Genomic DNA, 24,325 nt, shown 5'->3' on the forward strand with positions numbered 1-24,325 from the left:
CACCTCCATCCACCTATTGCACTCTTAGCTACCCTTCTCCTCAGCCCCATCTCCCCCTCGTTTCTCTCTCCACCCTGGAGGCTCCCTGTCTCATTCCTGATGAAGGACTTTTGCTCGGAACGTCGATTCTCCTGCTCCTCGGACACTAAGAGATATGACTGAGCAATTCTATTCTGATTTCTGCTGTGAGGCATGGCACATTGCCATAGCCTCTGCTCGGTCTTGCCAATGGATGAATGGACACCACATAACAATCACCAACCAGGAGTGTTCCCTCCCAGTCAGGGAACACTTCAGCAGTTCAGGACATTCAGCCTCGGAACTTCGTGTGATCATCCTCCAAAACGGACTTTAGGACAGACAACAACGCAAAGTGGCTGAGCAGAGGCTGATAGCCAAGTTCAGTACCTATGGGGATGGCCTCAATCGGGACCTTGGATTCATGTCACACTACAGGTGCACACACATAGACAGACACTCTCTCATACACCCCCACACTCTCACACGAACCCTGTCAGACTTATACCACATTATATTCACACACATTCTCTCAGACACTCACACCAACCCCTCCCCCCCTCCAAAAACACACACAACTTTACCCCCTGTACGCACAAAAATTTGTGGGTGAATTTGTACTTGCAAAATTACTTTTTAATCTTGCTCAAAAACTGCATAAATCCATGTAAAATTCTGTAAATCCCACTTTAGAAATAGAATCAGTCTGACCTGACATTAGGACACAGACAGACTTTAACCTCGCACCTGTTGTTAAAGTTACATTCTCAAGAAAGCTTTAAAAAGGTTATGGGATTTACATATGAAAGAACTGAAACTAACATGTTCATTCTAAAAAGATGAAAGACTTAAGCTAACTTTGTTTAATATTAAATTCCATGACTCTGCAATCCTGTTGCTACAATTTGTGTCTTTATGATTCTGCTCCACAACCACCTGAAGTTTTAAAAGCCAGTGCTTCCAAATAAAGCTGTTGGACTATAACCTGGTGTCATGATTTTTAAGCTTTGTCCACCCCAGTCCAACATTGGCACCTCCAAATCATGAGTATTTTTATATTAGGCTGTTGCTTGATAGATGTACAGGATAACTTTCCAAAATTTGACAAAGACGTCTTCGTTTCCCCCCCCCCCCAAACAAGGAACTGGATGTGTTTTTGTTGTGTTAAATGTCCATGTTAATGACAACTGTTCATTTTAAAAGCCCATTTGTAACAACTGAATGGCCAGCTAGGTCATTTAGGAGGTAATTAGGAGTTAAACACATAACTCCAAATTCACAGTAACATCTGGGTACCACAGGCAAGAACAGCAGATTTGCTTCTAGAGAAAAGGAATTCAGTGAACCAGATGGAGTTTATCAAAATCTAGTAGTATTACATTATAGATAGAGTTTTACATCAGATTTATCTAATTAACCAAATATAAAAGTTTCCTTGCTGCTTTGGCAGGCCTTGAGCTTGTGACTTGGTTTCCCTGAACATTTCCAGGAACAAAAAAAATTCAAAACTGAACAAATATTTCCATCTTATCCCCTGATCAGAAACAATTCTTCATGCAAGCACACTTCATTCTATCCTGATCAGAGTGAAGTCTTAATGTAGGAAGATTTTAGGGAAAGCAAATAAAATCCCACATGATTTTTTAAAAAGATTGCTTCAGGCAAGAGGGGCTTGGTCATTTTGTAAACCAGTCTAGTTCTAATCCAACAAAAGGTAAAAACTAACATTGGAAATGAATCACTGAAGTGGCAAGCCTAAGACATCACAAAGAGAACATAAGATGCAGAGCAAACAGTGACAAGAATTATAATGGATATGCAAATTGAGAGGCACTGAAAAATTAGGGATAAAAACAGGGGAAAATGTGAAACAAATAAACTAAGTAAGTGGAGCAAAAACTGAATTTCTTATAACTTTCACTGACAAATTGCATCATAAAGGTGGCTGTGCACGCGTGTGTCTCTCCTAGTAGGATTATCGTTGGACTGTTAATCCAGAGACCCAGTTAATGTTCTGAAGACTTAGGTTCAAATTCCATCTTGATACTATACGGTAGAATTTGAATTCAGTACATTAAAACAAAATTTGGAATTAAGAGCTTAATGATGACCATGAAGCCATTGTACTGTCAGAAAACTCATCTGGTTCAATAATGTCCTTCAGGGAAGGAAACTGCCATCCTTACCTGGTCTGGCCTACGTATGACTCCAGACATAAACACAGCAAATATCGTTGACTCTTAACTGCCCTCTGGGCAATACATCCTGGTCAGGCCCACATCTCATGAATGAATTCAAAAGAGATAAATGAAGTAGTACATTTTGAAGAAATGTACACACATCCCAAACATAAAACCTCTCAATGCCAATGAAAGACAGCAGACAGGGATCTGTAGTCACAATTATGATGTCACTTAATGCAGAAACTCTAAAGTGGAGGCCAAAAAATCACACTCAAAATGTGGAATTGGTTTGAGAGGGTTACTGATGAATCACTGGTCAATAAATATGTAAAAAGGGAACATGAACTCACAATTAGATGAGGAATTAAAAACACTTCAAGTCAGAGATGTACAATACAGAAACACACCTTCAGTCCAACTTATCTATGCTGACCAGATGTTCTAAATTAATCTAGTCCCTTTAAATCCTTCCTATTCACATACAGCATTTAAAAGGCATCTGGATGGCTATGTGCCTCCACCACTTCCTCTGGCAGCTCATTCCATACACGCACCACCTTCTGCGTGAAAAAGTTGCCCCTTAGGTCCTTTTCAAATCTTTCCCCTCTCACCCTAAACCTATGCTCTCTAGTTCTGGACTCCCCCTGCCACCTCAGGAAAAAGACCTCGTCTATTTATCCTATCCATGCCCCTCATCATTTTAGAGACCTCTAGAAGGTCACCCCTCAGCCTCTGACACTCTTGGGAAAACAGTTTCAGCCTATTCAGCCTCTCCCTATAGCTCAAACCCTCCAAACCTGGCAATTGTTTTGTGCAGAACATTACCAAAATATGATTTGGAGATGCCAGTGTTGGACTGGGGTGTACAAAGTTAAAAATCATACAACACCAGGTTATAGTCCAACAAATTTAATTGGAAGCACTAGTTTCCAGAGCACTGCTCCTTCATCAGGTGGTCGTAATGGCTTATGAAACAACATTAATGCCTGCATTTAAAATGGATTCAGATCATTATGTAGGGAAGATTAAAAAGAGTACAAATAATAAACAAGGTATTTGGATTGAAGTAGATTGCTCGGACATGGGCCAGAACTATCCTATGATAAACGAACACAAGTGTTGTGTGTTTGTGAATTTTCTGCAATTCTTCAAACAATAGCATTGGTTTCAAAAAAAAACTTCCCTCCAGTACCTCAATTCACATACCTTAGCACAATTTTGGTTCCACATTAATCCCTGGATTAGTGATTTATTCAGAAGGTCCTTGCCAGTGATGATTATTTGATTCCAGTGGCTTCTACACTGAAATGCATTTTGCACGTATCACAAAAAGTCAGAACCTGCACAAATCTGACATTTGAATAGCGAGTTTTGTTTTACAATCCTTGCATTATAATACGAAGAGAAACTTTGCTCAACACAATTATCCATCCATCAATCTTCAGTAGCAACAAATGCACCCTATCCAACCTATTTCCTAGATTTAACTTTTTTGGATTTATTTTGTCACTTGTACAAAGGTACAGTGAAAAGAAGTGTTATCTTGTGTTTTATAGATAGATTGTACAGTACAAGCACATCAGGGTAACAGAACAGGATACAAAGTTTCAACTGCCGAGAAAGTGCAGAGCAAGAGCGCGAGAGCAATAGTAAGATTAAAGTGACCCATTCAAAAGTCTGAGATATGAATCCAAGTACATGATTTCCATATATTGTTTTCGTTTATTGCCCTCACATAATATGCCTCAATTCACGGTAAAGAGCCACTTCCTATGTGTCAGCATTAATAGTCTACAAGCTTCCTCCGGCTTCCAACCTCTTTCTAGCATGTTCCCGGGAACACACTCTTCCTTGCTCCCACATGCAAGTCTTTCCTTGGAATACACCAACTGGCTTGTTTCAAATACACTACCTAGCAATAAAAGGGGTCTCATTTAACAGTACAGGTTTCTTTAGTACTGAGTCTTGGTCTCCAATCCCAACTCTTCTGGTGCCTCTTCATCTTTGAAAACCCTATTTTGTTCCACTTCTTGCTTCTTTAGCTTTCTTCAATAAGCCCACTTTCTCCATCAGACAGCATTCTTCAACCTCTGCACGAAAGCACTTACCTTGCTGACTCCAACTCAGTTTGCTAGCTATATGATTTCATTGAGGGAGGACAATCTCTTGCTCCATATAAACTCCCCTACCATATTCATTGCCAGCCCCATAACATTGCTATGCTGATTCAATCACTTGCTGTAACATTTCTCCTTGCACAGCTACACCATGCTACAGTTTTCAATTCAGATTCTTTTTCTATCTGTCCCAAATCATGGAGTCAGAGACCTGGCTGTACAATCACTTCTAGGAGGCATATGGCATGGAAACAGACCATTCAGTCCAACTAATCCATGTTAACCATATTCCCATTTGGCCGCATTAGACTGCACACCCCTCCAAACTTTTCCTAATGATGTACTTTTTCCAGTTTCCTTTTAAAAATGTTCTAATTATACTTGCATCCATCACTTTCTCTGGCAGTTCATTCCATACACTAACCACTGTGTTAAAAAAAAAGATTGCCCCCTGTCTTTTTAAAATCTTTCTCCTCTCACCTTAGAAGAATGCCTCCTAGTTTGAACTCAGCTGAAAATGTGTTGCTGGTCAAAGCACAGCAGGCCAGGCAGCATCTCAGGAATAGAGAATTCGACGTTTCGAGCATAAGCCCTTCATCAGGAATTCTTAAATAAATAAATAATTGCTTAAATAAATATACAACATCAGCCACCCTCCACGCCTCCAGCAATTGTAGATATAGATGATACAAATATTTCTGTTAGGGGACCCACAATTTCCTCTCTCAACTTCTCACAACATCTTGGGATACGCTTGATCAGGTCCCAGAGATTTATCAGCCTTTTATATTTTCTAAGTCCACCAGCACTTCCTCTTCTAGAACTTGAATGGTTTTCAAAACATCAATATTTGTTTGCTCGAGTTCTTTAGCTTCTATTTTTCTCCACAGTAAAAACTGGCGTGAAGTATTCTTTTACTATGCCCTGCATCTCCTCAGATTCAACATAAAGATAACCTCATGATCTTTAAGAAACTCTGCTCTCTCCCTTCAGTTGCTCTTAAATGTACTTGTAGAATCGCCTTGAATTATCATTAGCCTTCTTGGTCAAGGATACCTCATATTTCTCTCTTTGCATTCCTGGTTTCTCTCTTTCAACTCTGATGCAATTGTGCCCAATAAAAGCATCTGTCTCACTGTACTTATTTCCCCAATGTGACTACAATCTTTGGTCCCTTGAGGGTGCAAAAAATGAGCTTCTGTACAGAAGGGATTTGGACATCCATGTCAGAATCTTAAATTGACCAAATTCATTAGGCCTACTTTTGTTCTTATCATTTCTCCAGAACCATCCTGGACTACAAAGGAATGTAATGTACTAACTGTCTCTTTAAACTCTTCCCTGTCACCCACTTTCAATAAGTTTAAAAGGATCAGAGTCCTCCTCTTTTTCACTACAATGACAACGTTCTTTTGACAGTCTCTGTTGTAGGTGCATCCCCCAACACACTTCTCTCATCCACCATTGAGATGCATCACTGTAGATTCTCAAACTGTCTTCACGATCTCAAGATCATTTTGCATGAGACAACTTCCTGCCCCCTTAACCTCATCCTAGTAACTTCTGACCATCAACTATCCCTTACTGATTCACATGGTACGTGACAGTGAAAAGAAATCATTTGCATCAGGTACTGCCTGTTCCTTTTTAAATGTTTCATCTCAAAAACAAAAAAAGTCAACTCCTCTGTCCTTGCAATTAGATTTATCACCTGCCATTTTCATTTAATCCCTAAACAAATCATCACCCTCCCATCTTATTCACAACACCATTTTGAATCCCTCCAGTAGGAGGATTGTATACCCACACCACTGAGGTGGCCCTAAACAAAACCAAAAAATGACTCCCTCGGCAAGTGACATATCCTTCTCAATTTTGGTAGCTTTTGCTACATTTGACCACATCAGCCTCAATGCCTTCCTTTTGTTATCCAGCTTCATTTTTATCAAAGTAGCCATAGCAAAGGCATCTCTAGTTATAGTTTCTCTTTTCATCTCTTGCCTCTAAATTTCCACAATAACCCATCATTGCTCCTTACCCAAACACTTCGAATCATCTTGCACATGAAACCCACTTTTCCCTTTGCACATGTTTACCAGCTGCATGGCCAAGCTCTTCGTTAGACAGTCACTATAATTCCAAATCTCACTAGTGATTTGATTTATTATTAACACATGTATCCGAGTGAAAAGTTATGTTTTGTGAGCAGTACAGGGAGAGCCTTACATACAAGGACGTACAGATGTTAGGGTGCTTAGATAAAACAAGGCAGACAAGGTTACAGCCACACCGGAGGTGTGCAAAACCAAGATCAACATTAGATTTGAAATTAGAGGTTCATTCAGCAGTCTGACAACAGCAGGGAACAAACTGTTCTTGAACCTGCTGGTGGGGGTGTTCAAGCTTCTGTATCTTCTGCCTGACAGCAGAGGCCGGAAGAGAGTATTAACAGCGTGGGAGGGGTCTTTGATATTAGCAACCTTTCCACAGCAATGGGAGGTGTTGATGGAATCCAGTGATGGGAGCCAGGGAGTTATACAGAAACAGATCCTTCGGTCCAACTCATCCATGCTGACCAGATATCCTAAACTAATCCTGGCTTTTGTGATGATCTGGGCTGTGTCCACAAAACTTTACATAGTTTATTATGGTCGTAGGCAGAGCAGTTACTATACCAAGCCATTTTGCACCAGATAGAACGCGTACTATAGTGCATTTGCAAAAGTTGGTAAGGATCCTTATGGACATGCTGAATTTCCTAAGCTTCTTGAGAAAGATACTGGTTGTGCCTTCTTGAGTCATATTACTTAGAGGAGGTCCAGGACAGATTGTTGTTTATTGTCACTCGTAGGAACTTGATGCTCTTGACCCGCTCCATCGATATAGATAGGGGTTGTGTCCTCCTCCTTACCTCCTGAATTCAATCAATTGTTTTGTTTTGCTAACATTGAGAGAGTGTGAGAGTAGGTGGGGGTGTGCGTGTGAGTGAGAGTGAGAGAGATATTTTGACATCAAGCATGTACTTCCTTCTTGTATACTGACTCATCATTGCTCGATATCTGGCCTACAATGGTGGTGTCATGCAAACTTGTTGATGGTTTTTATACAAAATTTGGCCACACAGGTGAGTACAGTAGGGGTCTAAATGCACATTCTTGTGGGATACCAGCGTTGAAGATTATTGCGAAGGTGGTGCTGTTGTTTATCTTCACTGACTGCAGTCTGTGGATCAGGAAGCGGAGGATCCAGTTGCAGAGGTGGAGCCACGACTTAGGTCAGAGTTTTGAGATTCATTTGGTTGAGATTAGTGTTGAAGGCAGAACTGTAGTGGATAAATCAGAATCTGACATAGGTATCCTTATTGGCCGGATCTTCCAGAGATAAGTCTAGTGCTCGGTAAATATCCGCTGTGGACCTATTTCACCAGTAAGCAAATTGCAAGGGACTGAGGCAGGCTGGGAGGCTAGAGTTGATGTGGGCCATGACTACCCTCTCAAAGCACTTCATGATTATGGAGATCAGTGCCACCAGTCAGTAGTCATTGACGCATCTTGCATTTTCATTAGTATTGGGATGACAGTGGTCTCCTTGAACCAGGTGGGAACTTCAGATTGTAGCAAGAGGAGGTTAAAGATGTCAGCGAATACTTCTGCCATCTAGTCTACACATTACCTGAGTGCATGGCCAGGGACTCATGAATTCTGATTGTTGCCACTATCCCAACACAATCACAAGTTCCTTCTCTGTCACTGAGTCAAGGCTCCGGAATTCACTGCCTATGGGCATTGTGTGTCAAGCTACAGCACGTGGACTGCAGCAGTTTAAGACAGCAGCTCACAACCACCTTCACAAGGACAACAAATGACAGACAATAAAATGCTGGCTGGGAGCCAGCAATGCCCATATCCTACAAGTTTTGCTTTATTCATTCATGGTATGAGGGCATTGCTGCTTAGGCCAGCATTTATTGCCTCATCCCAGAAGGAAGTTGAGAGTCAACCACATTGCTATCTCATCTGGAGTCACATGTAGTGTAGACTAGGTATGAATGGCAACTTTCTTTCTTAAAAAAGGACATCGCGAGCCAGATGGATTTTAGCTAACAACCACCGGTAGTTTCATAGATATCATCATACTCTTAAATTCAGCTTTTTAAAAAAATGGAACTCAAATTCCACCATCTGTCATGGTAGGATTCAAGCCCAGAATGTTACCTGGGTCCTTGGATTGAAAGGTCTAGCTATAATATCACTAGGTCTTCACCTCCCTTTATAAATTATGAGTGATTTAAAAAAAAAACAAGTTGAACTACTATTCATAACCTCAAGAGTCGATATGACTGAGTCAATTTTCCAGTCTCATATCATCCATTCACAAAGGTCACCTCCAAGCAGATCTGTGATATTTTCCACCTTTACCTGTTTTAGTGTATCTGCTGTTAAAAATCCATATCCAGATGTTTCACAAACTCTCATTATTAATGGACTCCTGGTTAAGTCACCCATCTTCCATTCTTTGTGTCTACATTCTGTCAGATATTAGATCAAGTGCAGGCTACTTTTATCCCTTTTGAGTTTGCTCATCCATGCAAATCAATAACCAAATGCCCATTACAAGTTTCAGACGAGAGTTCTGTCCGCATTATGAAGGAGTCTTTTAGCTAATTATTTGGTTAATGTTTTTTCTATAAAAGACAAAAGAAAAACACTTGGTTGCAATTTTGGGGAAAGAGGTGGATGACCTGCAAGTTTTCACTGATCATCATGTACAAAGCTAACAAGCCATAATAATGTATGTCAGTCATTTTGTATGTTCATTTTATCTGGTAAAACCAAAGGCTTTTTTTGTCTTTGAAAGTAAACAGAGGAAAATTTAATCCCTTACAACAAAATACTTAGGTCAGTGACCTGCAAAGTTATCTGATTTCTCTCTGCACAGATGCTGCCTGATTTGTTCAGTATGTGTTTTCTTAAGTATAAAATGAATATGATTCTAAATGGTAAAAGTTGTTTTAGTTGACAAGAGGGACCATTTAAACCATCTGTGTTGTCTTTCGATACAAACCTATACTCCACCATCACAGCATTAACTTTCTCTTGAAGGATTTGAGAGACTTTGCTTCTGAAATCTGTTTTTATTAATTGGTTCTTATTTGATTTGACAACTTGATTTTTTTTAAACCAAACATGACTGAAAATCATTCCAAACTCAAAAGTTAAAGAATGAAAATAGAGTTTAAATAGAACATCTTAAATGTATTTTTATCAAGTTGAAGTTTTCCAAAATGCTTCATTGGTACATGATTTTTGGAAAAAAAGATCTAGAGCAATTTAGCAAAAACTTAGGGTCTTAAAGGAGAGGACAGCATGTTGAAGATATGAAATGGTTTAACGGAGGAGATCTCAGGTTCTGAGCAGCTGAAGGCATGGTCACAAGTGATGAAATAAAAGAAATGGTGAATGCACAAGAAGCCAATGTCCATAGTACACAGATTTCTCCAAGGGTTGGAGAACTGGAGGTGGTTACAGAAACACGAAGCAAGACCTTGAAGGGATTTCAATAGAATCATACTTTTATCATTCCTTGATAATGCCCAATACCCTAAGTACTGATGAATGAAAGGCAGCCTGAGTGTAAAATTAAAAAAAAGAGTAAAGTAAATACAAACTCCATGGGGAAAATCAGAAAGAATGTGATCACAAATTTGTTTTATTGTATATTTACAGCTATTTTTGTCACCGACTATAAATAAAGCAAAAAAAAAGTCATTATTATTTCTTGTTAAGACAAGACTCTCAAAATATTTATCACATCTGTGGTGGTATCCTCAACTATTCATACACAAATATTTTCACAAAACATTCAGAATTAAAGAATTTTTAAAAAAAGTATTGCTATATATTTAGAAATTGAAGATTACAATACAATCAGATGAAATTACAGAACAATTAATTTCACACATAACTGAGTTAGTTAATCAGCCAGTTGTAAGTTACACAAATTTTACAATATACAAGCTCAAGTCTGAAAAAAAACTTTCAGGAGATTGAATACTGGGAAAAAAAAGGGTCAAGTTACTGGTGCATCTTTAGATCAATTTGCTTGCAATAGGAAATCTTGATAAATGCAAAAGGTAAGAATGACAACCCTAAAATTAAACGTGTCACAAAGACTGAGTTTTTTTAAAAAGATAATTTCGAATGAAACATCGTATTTGACCATTTACTTTCAACTACAAATATTTGAAATTTATCAGTCAACACTATTTTGATTACCTAACAGGCCAAAAAAACCCACCGTTTGAATGAAATAAAAAAATAAATATTTCTAACAAAAATTCTAAACAAATGAGATACAAAGTGCTATTTTAATAAACATGCAGAAAGCAACGTCCTGCGTAAGTATTTTAAAATAAATTAAGAATACAAATAACAAAGACCCAACCTATAAGAAAGAATTTTTTTCCAGATAATGAAAATCTTCTTGCACATTGGAAAAAATGTCCTGTTCGTTATTTAACAGAAATATCACTGCATCAGAAAGACTGCTTCGCGAGAGCATCTTTGCTCTCACGACTCGAAAATTGATCTTCAGAGCGGCTTAAGAAAATGGATACAACGTTAAAATGATAAACTTTCTGAATCAAAATTATAACATTAATACAGATAATAATTAATGCTAATTTCTTGGTTTGCGGGAAACAAACGAAGCTACTCATTATTTCCTGGACGAATGCCTGATGCTCCGCTCCTTCAAAAGAAGGCACCGTATCCTTCAGATGCAAGAGCAGCTTTATCAATATTTCAATTTCAGTTCAAACATTAAAAAGTAATAATGTCTACAATGGGCTGTACCACTTGTACAAAATTGTAGCAAATAAACATGGAGTTGCTCCAGAACGCATAGGGCTGATTTCTAAACGTTATTTGCTTAAATTCACTTCCAGAATTATTTTCGTTATTATGCAAAAAAGCCAAATAAATCCCTCGGCCGTGTCCTGTAATCCATTAGAAACAGAGGGAGGGCCTGTCCTGTAAATCCACGAATGAAACCACAACCCTAAACCACAATATTCTGGTTGCAGTTGCTTTCTACTTTAAATCTACATATATTTAAAAAACACTTACTTGCCAATCACTTCACACAGCTCATACACATCTTCAAACAGGACGTCGTCGTCGGCCATAGTCGATAATTAAAATCAGAATTTTGAGAGGGAATTCAAAGTAAAAAAAAACTCCCTCCAATGGGAAGATTGATTTTTTTTTAAAAAAAACAAAACGTTTCCCGTATAACTCAGTTAAAGAATTCAAGACACAAAGAAAAAAAAAATTTCCAGACAGCGGCGAGCGAAACGAAGACTGATTGATAGTGAAGCAGCCGGGTAAAGCAGGCTGCTGGGCTACGCTTGGCGCTGCCCTCCTTCTGGCGACCCCACCTTCTCTTTCTCACTGCCGTTTAAAAAAAAATAATCCACAGTCCAAGGCTTCTGCTCTCGAAATGTAGCTGCTCCCTGGAAATCCAGGCCAAAACCCAGGAATAATTTGCAATGAAAGAAAGAAGGTCTTAATGTATCACAGTCGGCACTCCTTAGACCATGTTAACACTTCTCCCTGCCGTGCCGTAGGCTGTTGGTGTCGGCCCGTCCCCTGTCGGTGCGCCGTTCAGTTTCAGGCGGCGGCGGTTGGTCAGAGGACTAACCACCAATCAACGCCCGCTCGTTTACTGCCTGCACTCTTGGCTGCGTCAGCACCGAGCTCGCGGCGAGATGGAGGTACCGTATCTGCGCGTGCGCGGGAAAGCAAACCATCCGTTGCCGGCCCAGTGCTGGGCATGCGTTAACCTGGATGCCTGCAGCACCTGCGTGTAGCACGCGTGCGCGCGGCTGGCTTTGCTGCTGGGGTTTGGCAAATACCACCTTGTCAACAGTGTACACCTCAAAACGTCAGGTTCTAACCCAAACAAAAGAAACCGTGCTCATCGTTCTAAAATAGACAACCTGGTTTGAGTACATACTTTTGTCTTAAAATGGTTTATTGTATTACATGTCTTAGTTGGCGAATAAACGGGAATGATGTAGATTCAGTTAAATATAGTACAGAAAAGCCAACGGCTACTGCCTTGCCCTTCCAGGCCTTCGCCATCACCCAGTTTAATAATTTTAATATTATCCTGGGCAATTTTTGTATTCTAGGCCACATCAATGTCAGTTCTTCCCCTCCCCATCTCTGCTGCCTGAACCGTTCACATATCATACCCGCACTGACCTATATTGTCTCCTTGTTCCTTAATTTCATCAACCTTAAAATTCAAACGTATTTAAATCCAATCTTGCCTCTCCCATCCATTTGTAAAGTCACTGTTGTAACTCAGGTAATGCAGAAACCAAATTGCGTAGTCCACTCTGTGATGCTGACAAGATTGCCTATTTCTAGTGTTGCTACTGGACCGATAAATATCACCCAGGACCTTTTGTATTCATCAATGCTGTGTGCGTGTCGCTGGCGAGGCTAGTATTTATTCGCCATGCCTAATAGCGTAAAGCGGGAGGATCGTGAATCGCTACAGTCCTTGAGGTGAAGGTACCGCCCTGCCCCACCCCACCCCGTCCCGTGCTGTTTGAAAGAGAATTCCATGTTTTTGACTTAGTGACAGTAAAGGAGCTATCAGAATTATCTGTTGTTTAGAGGGGAACTTGCAAATTGTGGGTATTTCCATGTATTTGCTGCCCTTGTCCTTCCCTGTGGTAGAGGTCACGGTTTTGAAGATGCTTTAGTCCATATTATAAGTGGTACACATTGATGTCACTGAGCATTAATGGGGGAGGAAGTGCAGCTTGAAGGTGATGGATGAGGTGCCAATCAAGCAGGTCACTTTATCCCAGATACCATTAATCCTCTTGCCTGTTGGTACAGCTGTACTTAAGAGGCCTTCTTGTGACACAGTCGTAGTGTCCCTACCCCTCGACTAGGTAGCCTAGATTCAAGTCCCACCTGCTTCAGAGGTGTACAATAACATCTCTGGATAAATTGATGAGAAAATTTGATTGGAACTGCACCTATCCAGGTAAGTGGAGAGTATTCTGTCACACTCTAATTGTGACTTCGAGGAATTGATAGGCTTAGGGAGACATGAGGTGAAAAGAATTATAAAGTCAGAGAGTCATACATTACGTGACTTTTCAGTCCAACTTGTCCACACCAACCAAATTCCCTGAACTAACCCAAATCCACTTGCCTGTGTTTGCCCATATCCCTCTGAACCTTTCTTAATCATGTACCGATATAGGCTAATAGGGTCACACAGCATGTGAACAGACCCTTCAGTCTAACATTCTTAGCATCTGATCTGCTCCTACAGCCACAGAATTTATATAGCTGGTCTAGTTCAGTTTCTTGTCAATGGTATGTTGATAGTGGAGTATTCAGCACAGATGATGCCGTTGAATGTCAAGGGGAAATGATTAGATGAGTGATCTCCAATCTTTTAAAACACAAGAATCACTTTTTGAATTTACCCTGTAGAAAATATAAAATAAAAAGTTTATTTTAATGCTGTATAAATTTAAAACTAAGTACATATAACTTTTCATTCTGTCATTACTCATCAAGTCTCAGTGTGAAACCTGTGTCTGCACATTATATACCAGTGCCTTGAAGTCTGGGTTGTACTTTGAAACTGCTTGTCATATACAGTCCATCAAATGGCTATCTGTGAGGCAGGTGCAAAATTTGGACTTCATTCTTATCATTTGAGAGAATGCCTCCTCACAGAGTTATGAGGAGTCAAACTAATCTTTCATATTAAAAGCACAGGAGTGGGTAATTTTTCAGTTTATGTCCTTTGATCTGACTTTCAATATCATTTTCCCAGTAATTATCTCCATATTAATTTCATTGCTTTGTAAATCAAACATCTAATGAAACTTGGTAGCCATCTACCAATAGGGGTAAAAAATGAGGTCTGCAGATGCTGGAGATCACAGTTGAAAATGTGTTGCTGGTTAAAGCACAGCAGGTTAGGCAGCATCCAAGGAACAGGAAATTCGACGTTTCGGGCATAAGCCCTTCACCAGCAACACATTTTCAACAGCCATCTACCAATGTCTGCTTGAAGGAATAAGTTGAGACAAATACGATAGTTTGTTCCATCACACTTAATTCCTGAAATCATATGTTGAATTCTTCTGCTAATTCCCTCAGATGCGCACAGAGGCATTTTGGGTAAAAGCAATTTTTCGTGTACTTTTGCCTAGTATTTTCTCCATGCGGGGGAAGTGTGGCAGCGTACGTTTTATTTGGGATAACCACAGACCCAATTTCAATTTGAACAGCTTCACAACCTTAATTGTGCATGCTAGGACTGCAGTTAACAGTTCAGCTCATTTACTTTTGACATTATATCTATAAGGAACTGAAAAAAAGTAACCATGTATTGTCTGACAGCTCATTGCACACTGTATTCCTTAATTTAAGAAAAGTGATGATTTCAGGCAACAGATCTAAAAAAATCTTTTTAGGATGTTCACTTGACTTAACCATATCACATGGGAATCTAGACACAGAACCGTAGAAAATAGGAGCAGGGATAGTACATTCGGCCCTTTGAAGCTGTTCCGCCATTCAATATGATCATGCTGATCATCTAATTCAGTATTCTGTTCTCACTTTCTCCCAGAATCACAATTATTATGGTGCAGAAGGAGGCCTTTTGGCTCATCATGCTTCCAATTGTTGTATTACCTAGTGCCAGTCTCCTGCCTTTTCCCCATATCTATGCATACTATTTCTATCAAAATAACCACCAAATGTCCTCTTGTATGCCTTAATCAAATCTGCCTCCACCACATTTCCAGGTACTGCATACCATACCCTCACTGTGTGAAAAAGTTTTTTTTTCTCATGTTACCCTTGCTTCATTTGAACATCCTTTAATTATATTCACGCTCATTTTTTTTTGCAAGTGGGAACAGCTTCTCCATATCTCTGCAACACACAGTCAAATCTCAACATTTTCTCAAAGAGAGTAGTCCCAAGGAGAATAGTCCCAACTTCTTTAGACTATCCTCATGAATGAAGTTTCTCATTCTTGGAACTATCTTGTAAAATGCTTTTCTAAATCACTCGGCACACCTTTTGATCCCTTTAACACGAAGAGATGTATCTAACTCCTCCTTGAAAATACTTAATGTTTTAGAGTCATAGTCATAGAGATGTACAGCATGGAAATGGACCCTTCGATTAAAACCCGTCCATGCCGACCAGATATTCCAACCCAATCTAGTCCCACCTGCCAGCACCCGGCCCATATCCCTCCAAACCCTCCCTATTCATATACCCATCCAAATGCCTCTTAAATGTTGCAATTTTATCAACCTCCACCACTTCCACTGGCAGCTCATTCCATACATGTACCACCCTTTGCATGAAAATGTTGCCCCTTAGGTCCCTTTTATATCTTTCCTCTCTCACCCTAAACCTATGCCCTCTAGTTGTGGACTCCCTGAACCCAGGGAAAAGACTTTGTCTATTTATCCTATCCATGTCCCCCATAATTTTGTAAACCTCTATAAGGTCACCCCTCTGCCCTCTGACACTCCAGGGAAAACAGCCCCAGCCTGTTCAGCCTCTCCCTATAGCTCAAATCCTCCAACCATGGCAACATCCTTGTAAATCTTTTCTGAATCCTTTCAAGTTTCATAACATCTTTCCGATAGGAAGGAGACCAGAATTGCACGGAATATTCCAACAATGGCCGAACCAATGTCCTGTACAGCTGCAACATGACCTCCCAACTCCTGTGCCCAATACTCTGACCGATAAAGGAACGCCTACTAAATGCCTTCTTCACTATCCTATTTACCTGCGACTCCACTTTCAAGCAGCTATAAACCTCCACTCGAAGATCTCTTTGTTCAGCAACACTCCCAGGACCTTACCATTAAGTGTATAAGTCCTGCTAAGATTTGCTTTCCCAAAATGCAACACCTCGCATTTATCTGAATTAAACTCCATCTGCCACTTCTCAGCCCATTGGTCCATCCGGTCAAGATCCTGTTGTAACCTGAGGTACCCCTCTTCGCTGGCCACTACATCTCCAATTTTGGTGTCATCTGCAAACTTACTAACTCTACCTCTTTTGCTCACATCCAAATTATTTATAATAAATAACAAAACATAGAGGACCTAGCACTGATCCTTGTGATCCACTGATCCAGTGGCGATCCAGTGGCACTCCACTGGTCACAGCCTCCAGTCTGAAAAACAACCCTTCACCACCATCCTCTGTCTTCTACCTTGGAGCCAGTTCTGCATCCAATTGGCTAGTTCTCCCTGTTTTCCGTTTTTGATCTCAACTATTTTCTGTGGCAGATAATTCCAAAGACTTTCCTCTATATGTGAAGAGGTTTCTCCTCATCTCATCCTAAATGTCTTACATTGTGTGCTTAAAGTGTGATTCCTGGTTTTGGACTCCCCAGTCATTGGGAATATCCTTCCTGTGTTTACCTTATCTTGTCCTTTTGGACTTTTATAGGTTTCTATAAGATCACCTCTTATTCTTCTAAACTCCAATGAAAATATCCCAACCCTCCAGCCTCTCTTCATATGTCAGTCCTGCCATCCCAGTAATTAGCATAGTAAACTTTCATTGCACTCCCTTCATAGCCAGTGCTGAGATAAGCAGCATTCTCTCTAATTTCGAAGTCCTGTACAACTGCACTAAGACATCCCTGTTCCTGTACTTCAATTATCTCATATGAAGGTCAATATATCGTTTGCCTTCTTCATCGTCTGCTGCACCTCATGCTTATTTTCAGCAACTGCTGTGCAAAGACTCTCAGGTGTCATTGGACTTTCCTCTTTTCCAATCTAATTCAATTCGGATAATTATCTGCCTTCCTGTTTTTGCTACCAAAGTAGATAACCACACCCATCCACATTATATTTCATCTGCCATGCATTTTACCACTCAACTTGTCTGCATCAGCATGGAAGATGAAGAAGTAGCATTGTGTTCATCAAGTAAGGATTTAAGAAGTAGTACTGAAAGGCTCTTGCTTGAATCAAGATTACAATCTTAACAACAACTTTCACTGCATAAGAAAAGTTCATAACTTTACTTGCTAGTGCATGCTGGCGGATTATACAATGATTATTGACAAAAGAGAGGAAATTTGGATCTTTTCTGCAAAATGCAGCAAAGCCTGGCTGCCACATCGTCTGTTATGATGGAATGTTTTTCACATGCATGTACCTTTTGAATTCATTACAGATATCCTCACCCATTGTTCACTCTTTGAGGGGCAAAAAAGTGAGAAGATCTTCTTTAGTTATTACATCTTTAGAAACCATATGCACAAAAACAATCATTTGGGCTGCGCAGTCATGTCAATGCAGTCACAAAACTGCAGTCGGAGTCCTTCAGATCCTGATGTATTTGTTGAAAGATGTCTTCAAACAAAGTTTATATTTGTCTTGCCCCGGAGGAAACACCAAGTGACATGCTCTGGATTGCAATAATTATTTCTTCTTTGTTCTTAAACTCTTTGAATAAAGCATCTTTGGCTGTACTCATTGTTTCTTTAATTACTTCACCATCAGTGAATAATTTTCTGCATTTCACCAGAAGATGATAAATGCAAAATTCTGTTTTTGTGCAGGTTGTCTTACAGAAAAAAATGATTTAGAACTTTCAAAAGGCCAACAGTTCACCAACAGTTTTTGGTTTGAATCATGCTGTTTAAGTGAAACTATTCTTGAATACATTTTGCCTGTTGAATGGTGTTCTTCCAAATTTCCCTTTTTACTTATCAATATATGTTTATGACACAGAAACATATAAGGCTATTTTAGTTTACAATTGTGCTCCACAACCACCTGATGAAGGAGCAGCACTCCAAAAGCTAGTGCTTCCAAATAAATCTATGGTCTATAACCTGTTGTTGTGTGATTTTTAACTTTATCTTACAATTTATTTTCCCATTTTGTATGGAAGTTTCTCAGTTTTGGTTTCTTTTTACATATTCCTAATTTATCACTCATTATTATTGTTTCACCTTGTAATTATAGACATTGCTCTGCAGCTGGTAAGTCCATGCCTCTAGAATATTCAAAATATTGCTGGCTGCTTTCTAGTATGGTGGCACCACAGGTCATTTTTGAGATTATGGTTTGTTTTCAGGGTCCATGGTCGGCTTGTGTTGTTCAGGTATTGGATTTGGGATGCTGCAGCTCTCGTTGTAAATTTTCATACATATGCACGGACCTTCCAGATAAACAGCTGGAGGTAATAAATACAGCCTAGCAGAGAACAGGAAGAAACGTGGGACCAGCTGAGCTGCTGTTGCAGAGAGTTCGCACTGGCATCAGATTCCTGTATTTCAAGTACTTTAATATACTGGCTTCTCATATCTGATCCTAATATTTTTGGAATTAATTTATTTCCATTACCATCACAAAAAGCCCTTTTTTTCTGAAATAAAAGTTCATGTGGATCAAACTGAAACATTAATGATCAAAATCCCAAATTTTGTCAACAGATAGGCAGGAAGCATTGACATTAACCACTGCCAAAAAAAAAGCACCCTGAAGCAAAATAGTCACATTTTGGGTTATTTAAAGGACCATTCATCAAGTAGTAAATGAATTACATATGACATAGCTTTGGTCAGACTACCTTCAAAATACACTGCTGCAACTCACCAAGGCTTTTTCAAGAATGTCTTCCAAACCTACAGCCTCTATTACAAGGGCATCAGGTGTAAGAAACATAAGAAACAGGACCAGAAGTTGACCATTTGGCCTCTCAAGCCTACCCTACCATTCAATAAGAATGATAACTGATCTGCCTCAGGCCTCAGTTCCATTTTTGCTCCAGTTCAGCATAGGCATCAATATCCTGATATTTCAAAAATCTCTTCACCTCTTCTTAAAATACTTTCAGTGATCTAGCCTGTAAACTCTCTGAGTTAAAGCATTCCACAGGTTCGCTACCCTCTGTGACAAGAAATTACTTTATATCTGTGTTAAATAATGTCCTCTTATTGTGTAACCATGTCCCTTAGGTCGAAATTCCCTCACTAGTGGAAACATCATCTCAACATTTAGTCTGTCAAGCTCTCTCAAAATCAACATGTTTCAATAAAACCACTCTTGATTCTACATAGAACATAGAACATAGAAGGATACAGCGCAGTACAGGCCCTTCGGCCCTCGATGTTGCGCCGACCGAATCCTACCTAACCTATACTAGCCCAATAACTTCCAAATGTCTATCCAATGCCCGCTTAAATGACCATAAAGAAGGAGAGTTCACCACTGATACGGGCAGGGCATTCCATGAACTCACAACCCGCTGTGTGAAGAATCTACCCCTAACATCTGTCCTATACCTACCACCCCTTAATTTAAAGCTATGTCCCCTAGTAACACCTGACTCCATTAGCGGTAAAAGGTTCTTAGTATCTACCCTATCTAAACCCCTAATCATCTTATACACTTTTATCAGATCTCCCCTAAACCTTCTCTTCTCCAATGAGAACAGCCCCAAGTGCCTCAGCCTTTCCTCATAAGATTTTCCTACCATTCCAGGCAACATCCTGGTAAACCTCCTCTGCACTCGTTCTAAAGCTTCCACATCCTTCCTATAGTATGGCGACCAAAACTGCACACAATACTCCAGATGAGGCCTCACCAGAGTCTTATACAACTGCAACATGACCTCTGGACTCCGGAACTCAATTCCTCTGCCAATAAAGCCCAGTACACCATATGCCTTCCTCACAGCACTATTTACCTGGGTGGCAACTTTCAGAGATCTGTGTACATGGACACCAAGATCCCTCTGCTCATCCACACTACCAAGTAGCCTACCATTAGCCCAGTAATCCATCATCTTGTTATTCCTACCAAAGTGAACGACTTCGCACTTAGCTACATTGAATTCCATTTGCCACATTTCCGCCCAGCTCTGCAACTTATCTATATCCCACTGTAACCTACCACTTCCTTCCTCACTATCCACAACTCCACCGACTTTTGTGTCATCCGCAAACTTGCTTACCCAGCTTTCAAGTCCTTCCTCTAGATCATTTATAAAGATAACAAAAAGCAATGGTCCCAAAACAGATCCTTGTGGTACACCGCTAGTAACTGCGCTCCAAGATGAACATAATCCATCAACTACTACCCTCTGTCTCCTTCCAGCCAGCCAATTCCTAATCCAAACCTCTAATGTATCCTCAATGCCATACCTCCGTAGTTTTAACATTAGCCTACCATGGAGAACCTTATCGAACGCCTTACTAAAATCCATATACACAACATCTACTGCTTTACCCTCATCCACTTCCTTAGTCACCTTCTCAAAGAACTCAATAAGGTTTGTGAGGCACGACCTGCCCTTCACCAAACCATGCTGGCTATCCCTGATCACGTTATTCCTACCCAGATGTTCATAAATCTTATCCCTTACCATTCTCTCTAAGACTTTGCCCACCACTGAAGTCAGACTCACTGGCCTATAGTTACTAGGGCTATCCCTACTCCCTTTCTTGAACAATGGGACCACATTCGCTATCCTCCAGTCCTCTGGTACTATTCCCGTTGACAATGACGACATAAAAATCCAGGCCAATAGCTCTGCTATCTCCTCCCTAGCTTCCCATAGGATCCTGGGGTAAATGCCATCAGGCCCAGGAGACTTATCTATATTCATCCTTTCCAATATTCCCAAAACCTCTTCCCTGCATATTTCCAGGGCATCCATTCTAATTATTTGTGATTCCATATTCACATCAGCAACAGTGTCCTGTTCCTGAGTGAATACTGATGAAAAGTACTGATTTAATGTCTCTCCAATCTCCTCCGCCTCCACACACAACTTCCCACTACTATCCTTGACTGGACCGATACCTACCCTAGTCATCCTTTTATTCTTGACATACCTATAGAAAGCCTTTGGGTTTTCCCTAATCCTACCAGCTAAAGACTTTTCATGTCCCCTTCTCGCTTCTCTTAGCTCCCTCTTTAGCTCCTTCCTGGCTACCTTATAACTCTCAATCGCCCCTACTGAACCTTCACGCCTCATCTTTACATATGCCGCCTTCTTCCCTTTCACAAGGGACTCCAATTCCTTACTAAACCACGGCTGCCTCACAAGGCCCTTTACACCATGCCTGACTGGTACATACCTATCGAGGACACGCAGTAGCTGCTCCTTGAACAATCCCCACATCTCATTAGTGTTCTTCTCTTGAAGCCTGTTTTTCCAATCCACACATCCTAAGTCATGCCTCACTGCATCATAATTTCCCTGCCCCCAGCTATAGCTCTTGCCCTGCGGCGCACGATTATCCCTCTCCATCACTAAAGTAAAAGTCACCGAGTTGTGGTCACTGTCCCCGAAGTGCTCACCTACCTCCAAGTCTAACACCTGGCCTGGTTCATTACCTAGAACCAAATCCAATATAGCCTCCCCTCTTGTTGGCCTGTCGACATATTGTGTCAGGAAACCCTCCTGCACACATTGTACAAACACCGACCCATCTAATGAACTCGAGCTATAGCTCTCCCAGTCAATATCTGGGAAGTTAAAGTCCCCCATAACAACCACCCTGCTACCTTCACTCTTTTCCTGAATCATCCTCGCAATATTATCCTCTACTTCTCTAGGACTATTAGGAGGCCTGTAGAAAACACCTAACAGGGTGACCTCACCTTTCCTATTTCTAACCTCAGCCCAAACTACCTCAGATGGCAAGTCCTCTTCCATCATCCATTCCACTGCTGTGATACTGTCTTTGACAAGTAATGCCACACCTCCCCCTTTTTTACCCCCATGTCTGATCCTACTAAAACATTTGAACCCTGGAACGTGCAACAGCCATTCTTGTCCCTGTTCTACCCACGTCTCTGTAATGGCCACAACATCGAAGTCCCAGGTACCAACCCACGCTGCAAGTTCACCTACCTTATTCCTTATACTTCTGGCATTGAAGTATACACACTTCAATCCACCTTTCTGGTTACAGGCACCCTCCTTAGAGATCGCTGCATTATTCCTAACCTCCCTACACTCAAGGTCCTGTACCCTAAAGCTACAGTCCTGGTTCCCATGCCCCCGTGGAGTTAGTTTAAACCCTCTTATAAATTCTAAATTCCTAGCCTTTCCAGCTGTCCTCAGTAAATCATCCCAGGATTCAGCCTCGTGAATCTCTTCAGAAGACCCTTCAATGCCAGTCTATTTTTAAATATGAGATCAAAAACATGCGTAGTACTCCAGGAATGGGCTCAACAACACCATGTACAGTCGGAATAAGATTTCCCTGTTTTTAAACCCTATCCCCTTGCAATAAAGGTAAAACTTCAAATTGCCTTCTATATAAGTCAGGTATGGATGCTAGGGCAGTTGCTTGCTCCTCCTGCAGAATGTGGCAGGTGGAAGACATGGCACATGTCTCCGCTGGCTACATCTGTGGGAAGTGCACCCAACTCCAGCTCATTGAAAACCGCGTTAGGGAATTGGAGCTGGAGCTGGATGAACTATGGATCATTCGGGAGGCTGAGGGGATAATGAGAGGAGTTACCAGGAGTTGGTCACTCCTAAGGCTCAGGACAAGGATACAGTTATATCCTTACAGTTACAGTTAGGGGGAGAAAAGGGGACAGTCAGACAGTGCAGAGATCCCCTGTGGGTATTCCCCTCAGCAATAAGTATACCGTTTTGGATACTGCTGGGGGGGTGACCTCCCAAAGGAAAGCCATAGCAGTCAGTTCTCTGGCACTGAGCCTGACACTGTGACAAAGAAGGGAAGGGGGCAGAATAGAAAAGTACTCATGGTAGGGGACTCGATAGGGGAATCAACAGGAGATTTTGTGGTCAGGATCGGGATTCCTGGAAGGTATGTTGCCTCCCTGGTGCCAGGGTCCGGGACGTCTCCGATCGGGTATATAAGGTTCTAAAAAGGGGAGGGCGAACAGCCAGAAATCTTGTTACATATTGGCACTAATGATATAGCCAGGAAAAGGATCGAAGATATAAAAAGTGATTTCAGGGAGTTAGGATGGAAGCTACAAAGCAGGATGAACAGAGTGGTGTTCTCTAGTTTACTACCGGTGCCACGAGATAGCGAGGCGAGGAACAGGGAGCGGGCGCAGCTTAATATGTGGCTGCGCAGCTGGTGTAGGAGGGAAGGCTTTAGATATGTAGATAATTGGGATGCCTTCTGGGGAAGGTGGGACCTGTACAAGAAGGATGGGTTGCATCTGAACTGGAAGGGGACAAATGTCCTGGGTGGAAGGTTTGCTTGAGTAGTTCGAGAGGGTTTAAACTAGTATGGCGGGGGATGGGAACCTGAGCTGTATACCGGAGGTGAGAGTTGATGCAGATAAGGCAATAGCAAGAGGTAGACCAGCTAGTGGGAAGGATTTTCCTGGCAAGGAACCAAGGTATCAGTTAAAGTGTGTTTGCTTTAATGCAAGGAGCATCAGGAATAAAAATGACGAACTTAGAGCATGGATCAGTACCTGGTGCTATGATGTTGTGGCCATAACAGAGACATGGGTTTCTCAGGGGTAGGAATGGTTGCTGGATGTTCCAGGGTTTAGAGCATTTAAAAAGAATAGGGAGGGGAGAAAAAGAGGAGGGGGTGTAGCACTATTAATCAGAGAGGGTACACAGCTACAGAAGCTTCCATTGTTGAGGAAGATCTGCCTACCGAGTCAGTTTGGGTGGAAATTAGGAACAGCAAAGGAGCAGTCACCTCTTTAGGAGTTTACTATAGGCCCCCCAATCGCAGCAGGGAGATGGAAGAAAGCATAGGTTGGCAGATTTTGGAAAAGTGTGGACATAGTAGGGTTGTTGTAATGGGTGACTTTAACTTTCCCAATATTGATTGGAACCTCCTTCGATCAGAAGATTTGAATGGAGCTGTTTTTGTAAGGTGTGTTCAGGAGGGTTTCTTAACTCAGTACGTTGACAGGCTGACAAGGGGAGAGGCCATTCTAG

At 41.0% G+C, this 24,325-nt stretch overlaps 1 protein-coding gene across 4 annotated transcripts in view; it reads right to left on the minus strand.

The window, feature by feature from the left end:
* caska (calcium/calmodulin-dependent serine protein kinase a) overlaps positions 1 to 12,086 on the minus strand; it is a 618,991-nt gene extending 606,905 nt beyond the window's left edge. For all 4 annotated transcript variants that reach the window (XM_060833558.1, XM_060833557.1, XM_060833556.1 and 1 more), the window contains exon 1: positions 11,446 to 12,086. In XM_060833558.1, coding sequence (XP_060689541.1) covers positions 11,446 to 11,504 — 59 coding nt within the window. In that variant the 5' untranslated portion in view covers positions 11,505 to 12,086. The remainder of the gene's footprint in view (positions 1 to 11,445) is intronic.
* Positions 12,087 to 24,325: the final 12,239 nt, after the last annotated feature.

This window comes from Hemiscyllium ocellatum, chromosome 12 (assembly GCF_020745735.1).
Source record: "Hemiscyllium ocellatum isolate sHemOce1 chromosome 12, sHemOce1.pat.X.cur, whole genome shotgun sequence".
Classification (NCBI taxonomy): Eukaryota; Metazoa; Chordata; class Chondrichthyes; order Orectolobiformes; family Hemiscylliidae; genus Hemiscyllium; species Hemiscyllium ocellatum.